Source organism: Amphiura filiformis, chromosome 13 (assembly GCF_039555335.1).
Source record: "Amphiura filiformis chromosome 13, Afil_fr2py, whole genome shotgun sequence".
In the NCBI taxonomy this organism is placed as follows: Eukaryota; Metazoa; Echinodermata; class Ophiuroidea; order Amphilepidida; family Amphiuridae; genus Amphiura; species Amphiura filiformis.
The window spans coordinates 44,332,805-44,339,311 of NC_092640.1; the positions used below are offsets into that span (position 1 = coordinate 44,332,805).

General features: G+C 36.1%; 1 protein-coding gene across 1 annotated transcript; it reads left to right on the forward strand.

Moving 5' to 3' along the window:
* The first annotated feature begins 2,212 nt into the window (after positions 1-2,212).
* Positions 2,213-6,125, forward strand: LOC140167698 (histamine N-methyltransferase-like). Its single transcript, XM_072190995.1, has 3 exons — positions 2,213-2,441; positions 3,238-3,558; positions 5,442-6,125. The coding sequence occupies exons 1-3, from the start codon at positions 2,213-2,215 to the stop codon at positions 5,768-5,770; spliced, it is 879 nt and encodes a 292-aa protein (XP_072047096.1). The 3' UTR covers positions 5,771-6,125.
* Positions 6,126-6,507: the final 382 nt, after the last annotated feature.

Consider the following 6,507-nt stretch of genomic DNA (forward strand, 5'->3'; position numbering starts at 1 on the left):
CAAACAACATTTTGATCTATTATTTTGGTACATGAGTTAAAATCACAACAATGGGCGAGCAATCACTTAATTAGGAGCATCTGACACAATATAAACAAAGTACAACATTCGATCTATTTTATACATCCTACACGATGCTTTGTGTATGGCAAACCGTACTTGTACGCGTATAGCGGCGAGCATGTACCGTGCTCTATGACCCTATTGCCTACGCGACAAATTGTAAAATATCAATTTCCAAAATGTAGATAATCTAGAAAATGACAAAGTTTACGGCCAATCACTCATGTCTTACTCTAACGAAGTTAACATCATGATAGATACACATTAGTGATGACCCTTACACGCAAATCAGCCCCTGACATTATGTCAACAAAGAGGATTTCGAACCCAAACTCGAGATGGTCATGTCAAAAATACGCAAATCTTGGCGACCATGTTTTGTTTACATGCAATTTGAATGCAGATCTGAATGCAAAACACGCACCAGAAAACATTAATTTCTATCATTTGAGAGCACTAAAAACACACGCCAGCGGGCTCATTATGTGCTATAGATGTTTGTGTACTCAAAACTTATATATATATTTATAACTACCTGAATCCCCAGCACTGTTTTAGTGATAATACCACTCGTTTCCAGGGTTGTTTACACGCAAATTCATGAAATCGCAGGTCACTGCTTTTTCCGGATTACGTCATTTCTCATGCAATGCAATTTGGAAGCGCCGTCTATCGCCACTACCAATTAGCGCTTTTCAGGGAGACCGAACGCGGTTTGCTAGGACATTTCGGATCCCCGTCACACTTGTATATTATCAAGGCTATAGAAAGCATCTCTATCAAACATATTTTTGAAAGGTTATAACTGAATTTCAAAAATAAAAATAAAATTGAAGAAACCTCAAAAAAGGAAGCGGGAGGGGACGTGAAACATGTTCATTTTTTTATTTGGCCTTATGTATACTTTTATATACTTTAGACCAACAATTTAGAAGTTATGAGGCCCAAAAGTTTCCATAATTCCAGGGATAAGACCACTCTTTATAAGCATAAATAATACTATTTAGAAAGAGGTAATACAAGAGACAGATTTGAAGTTGAAAACATGAACAAGCCTAGAGAACAAGCTATAAATTCAGGGCAAAACACATCAACCGCCCCCCCCCAGATTTAGGATAATGATGTCACTCGATTAATTATTCATGTTACAATTGACAGTTGGAATACAACATTTACCTTGTTTATTGTGCACAGCTGTTTGCTGTATGTTCTCTATCTTTCTGTTGTTTGTCTAGTAAATACACAGATAAGGTGGAGGTAAATATATTACTGTTTGCATGCACGCATAAAGCATAGATTCAAGGTCAAAGTGTTATTGTGGAAAGTTTTAATGTCACACTAGTGCATTTGCCTCAAGCCAGTACAACTATTGAAACCTGAATTTGCGTTTGACCAGTCAGTGAGTGAGTGTAGTGTTTGACCAGTCAGTGAGTGAGTGTAGTAAGTAAAGTAAGTATAGACTATATTAGACTTGACATGTTTTCTTAAAGGCTGTGCCATAATTGTGTGTAGGCCTAACAGGTGTGGGCTTTCTCAAAATGGTCAGCAGAATTGCTTGCCCGGCCCTCCTCCCCTTTCGACCAACAAATCTTTGAACTCACCTTTGCACATGCCGGGGCACATGCCAGATTTTTCCCACTAACAATATGTGTGCAAGAGAAACACACAATTCTAGCGTGGTTTTCACTAGGCTGTTACTCAGCAGTTGTAAGTTTGAACAGCCACTAGCTTAGCTACTACATGTACATGCTTGGAACAGCTATAATTTAGCCTTCACATTTTTGAACAGCTATATATATTATAGCCTTCACATTTTTGAACAGCTATAATTTAGCCTTCACATTTTTGAACAGCTAGTTTAGCTATAGCTGTTCGATTTTTGAACTTGGCTGTTAGCCAGTTAACCTTTACTTCCTCAGTGGTTTACCCAAGGGTCAAATAGGTGCATGATATGGGAATATATTTCTAACCGCCATTTTGAACAGGTGTGGATGAATGCAGATGGAATCTTAATCCTTTGGATATATTTTCAGCTTGGGTGATTCCATTTGAAATCTACACCCCTGTATGGGAGATTGAGGTCATGTCTTCCATAGGGTGTGTATGGCTCTCAACTGGAATAGGCCAATGACCATTGCTCCATTTCAGGATGGCTACACCAATATCCCAACAAAAACAACTGACACAACGAATAGACAGCAACCATGACCACTATTGGATGGCTACAAGTGCATTTTATCAACACACGAACCGACAGGAAGCTCTTAGGAAATGGACGGAGGAACAATTTGAATCATACGTGGTGAATGTTTTATCTGAAAGTTTTGATGATAAACTTGGTGAGCCATTGCGTGTGCTTGGTGTGGGCAGCAGTGAAGGTAAGTTCAGCTTAAAACTACAATGGTTTGGTTGATATAAAGGATTGCCTAGTCGGGGATGTTGAATGCCGGCCTGAGCCTTGATGAAAATTCAGGGCACTTTCAAAACAATTGACATTTTCTAACCGGAAAGGTCAATCCCCAAAACTTATGGCCTTAAAAGTGAAGGAAATGGAAAATGTCACAGTAATGTCGTAAGTTATGTTAGTCAAAAAAATTGTTAGCTTGCCCTCGACCAAACGACTGCAATTTTATTACAATTTGAATGTTTTTTAGTACTTATTTTGTGATTTTTGTTGTTGAAAAGCTACATCTGGCTAGTGGCATTGACCATGTTGACGTGTGAATGACCATGGATCAAAATTGCTGAAAACAGCGGGAAAAGCAGTGCTGAAAACTTAAACAAAAAAAGTAGTGTAATAAAAGTAATCACTTTTTTGTATGCTCTAATCGTATTTTTTTAGTCCCAGTGTAAACATGGTTTTGGATAGCTGGAAGTCCCTCTAAAAATACTGCCTATAGTTTGATTAGCTCATAATCGGCGGACTAATATTAATACACTTTATTTGGAGAAGAGTACTGTGACATCTCGCCAGAAGCATCACAAATTATTTAATTGAAGTCCTATACGTTGTCTATTTTCTTCAACATGCAAAGTGGTAAAAGCCTAACAATTCCAGCTGATTATGAGTTGATCAAACTATATCAATGGGAAAACTGACCCCTGAATGTCATGATTCAATTCCTGATTGCAACACAATTGTAATAAATGAATGGTGATTACTTTCTCCCACAGGTTCTCAAGAAATTATACAGCTGAAGAACTTGAAAAATAAATTTTCCAGAATATCTGCATCTGTTATTGAACCAAGCAAACAAAAGATATCCAAATATCAAGAAACAGTAAACCAGAAAAACAGTGATTTTACCGGCATTAAATATGAGTGGCACAACCAAACCTTCCAAGAGTATATACAATACATGAGAGTACAAAAGAAATACCATTACATCACCATCATCCATACCATGTACTTTTTAGGTGATGTAGAACAAGCAGTCAGAAACTTGCATGAGTTATTGGAACCTGGCGGCGTAATATTCATGGTGCTTGGAACAGGTGAGAAAAAGTTCACATATTTGTTAATAGACCTGCTTTGTCACAACCAATGACTCTAAATTAACCTTGTCACCATTTTAAATCTTTAGCTCTTGATCAGAGTCCTCGCTATATCATAAAAGGTCCAGTGACACCAAGTCAAATAAGTTCTAGCAAACATGGCTCTCGAAGTGAGCCTACAATCCTAGAAAAACATGTGCTGGGACACTTGCTAATTGATTCCTTGCCATAATTTTTACTTGGTGGTTTTCAAACAATATTGTACAATGGGGCATGTAGCTTGAACCATCTTTGAAGCCATGTTCCTTCCCACCATCCAACCAATGTTGTTGGGGCCCAACAATGCAGCGAAAGATGTCTCCAATCAACATTGTACTAGAGAGAAAGGGGGTCGATTTTACTTTATGGTACTTAAAGCCTAAATGTACGATTTCCGTCAAAATTTTAATTTTGTTATTCTTTATTCAAAATGTTGAAATAATATTAGTAATATCTGCCGGGAAGGGTTGCTGTCCATTTTAAGTTGAAATAACAAGGTAAAGTGAAAGAAACCCCACTGGTTATATTGGCCATTTAACATGCAGTTCTATGGGAAGACATATTATCATAATTTTTTGAATTATGATAATATGTCGAACTTTGCTCTGTTGACCTACAAAGACAACACATTTGGCCGATTCCATTTAGGTGCAAGTTGGGACATGTGTAAACATTACAAATATGCAAAAATTCAGGTTTGAAAAAAATAACCAATTTCATATTATAAGATCGTACATTATGACTTTAAACCCATTATGTGATTTGCTCCACAGCGACAAACTCAATTTTTCTTGAATTTCTAATAGTTGCATGATTGTAATGCCCAACTGTGCACTAAAATACCATGTGAAAGACTAAGCCTGAAATGCTTTAATTACAGTAAAATTTAAGTTTTTATATTAAATCCAGAGATCTCCGGTTTTATTCCTAGTTCACCAATCGAGTGGTAGCTAACACCTCTCGTGCATGTGCACTGCCGTACATGTGCATTATTGAATCAGTAAACTGTGTGCATATTGATATTTGTCTTACAATCTTATTCATACCTCCCAGCTGCGTGAAGCTCCCCTCAATAATAATACAAGCATGATCGGCATGCACGCCGATGTATGTATGTTTTGTATGTTTTTGTGCTGCAAGAAATTTGCAATAATCTTTGTTTTGTTTGGCTCAAAATTAAAAGGGGACAATGTAATCAGTGAAAACTAACATTTAAATAGAAATCTATCTATTTGTTATGCAAATCACATATTATTGCTTTAAGTATCCCAAGACTTTTTACCAGGATGAGTAAATGCACAATTCTTGTTCTAAGTGGTACAGTGAGGCATGTGAAAATATAGGAAAATATGTAAGGACAATGAGAACCTAGTTCTGATGGTTGGAAGTTCAGTTAACACAGGCAGCCATTTAATCCCCAGCAAACACAAAACGTTTTTGAAACGTTTTATACAGGGTATATTTTGGGGTTTTGGTTTTGGTAAAAACCTTTTTATAACATTTAATGTCGGGTTAAATAAAGGTCAAAATATTTGTAAAATGTTTTTAACATGTTATTTTTGTAAGCATTTTTGGCCAAATATTTTGTAACACTTAATTAACTTTATGTTAGAATATTTGTGTAAGTTATCATAAAATGTTTTTGATATTACGAAAACGTTTTATGCCTTTTATATATATATATACCCCTTATATAACCCGACATTTAAACGTTTTCTGACAACCTTTTGTAACCTTTTGTGAATGATGTTGAAAACGTTTTGTGTTTGCTGGGTCTATTAACTAAAGTTTCAACTTAAATTGTCATTGTTTATATTAATCTTTTCTGCACTTTTCTTTTCTAGATTATAAAGGCATTGGCAACCTTTTCTTGACTTTCCCAGATCTACACAAGGTAGCTGCATCATCAAAGACAAGCCGTGTGACCAACTCCACAGATATCATATCTGTCCTAACCAAATACCAGATTGGATATACCAAATCGTCTTACACAGAATCAACTGATATAACCACATGCTACACCCATAAGGAATCAACTGAGGCCGGACTCCTGCTGGATGCTTTAACTGCCACGATGAATTTTAAGGAAGTGGTACCACAGGACATTTTTAAAGATGTTATGGACTTTATTAAACGTAATACACGTGTCAAAAAAGGTGATCAAAGGCGATGACAAATATTACTTTGATAGTGAATCGGATATTCTTATAATATCAAAATAGATATTAAAACAGGCAATGTATTACTGAGCAACAGTCCTCAGACATCATGTGTTGTCATCCTGGAGCAGGCTCTCACATTTCCAACCTAAAACCCTGATCAACTTCATGAGAAAATAGCAACCAGAAATCACTGACTTTCTTTGATATCTTCTTGAAAATGGGACCCTTTTCACTGACCACTGTTTTGGAGACAATATTTTGTTGGTCTGTGAGTGGAACCAGAGACCACCCTTCTTTTTTTTTTTTTTTTCGTATACTTTTTATCATAATTGTCTTGAAGTATGCACTTACCTGAATATGCAATAAAATGATCCGTTGTTAACATCCATTAGGAATAAGATATACAAAAAAGAAATAAAATATGTCAGCATCAATTCAAAATATTGACATTGACTTTCACTTGTCACTTGTAAAATACAAATTTCCACAACAAAATAATTTTAATCTGTTTGTTGTCCCCGCCAAACTAAGTTTGGAAAGGGGCTATAAAACAAGCGCTAATGTCGAGGTGTGTGTGGTGGGTGGCTGTGTGGGGATAAACTAAGTATTAATGTCATGTACTGAAGATAGGAAACTAATATATATAAATTTAGTATGAAAGTCACCTACATAAGATAGCAAACTAACTATTAATGTCATCTACTGAAGATAGCAAATTAAGTATGGATGTCATCTACTGAAGACAGCA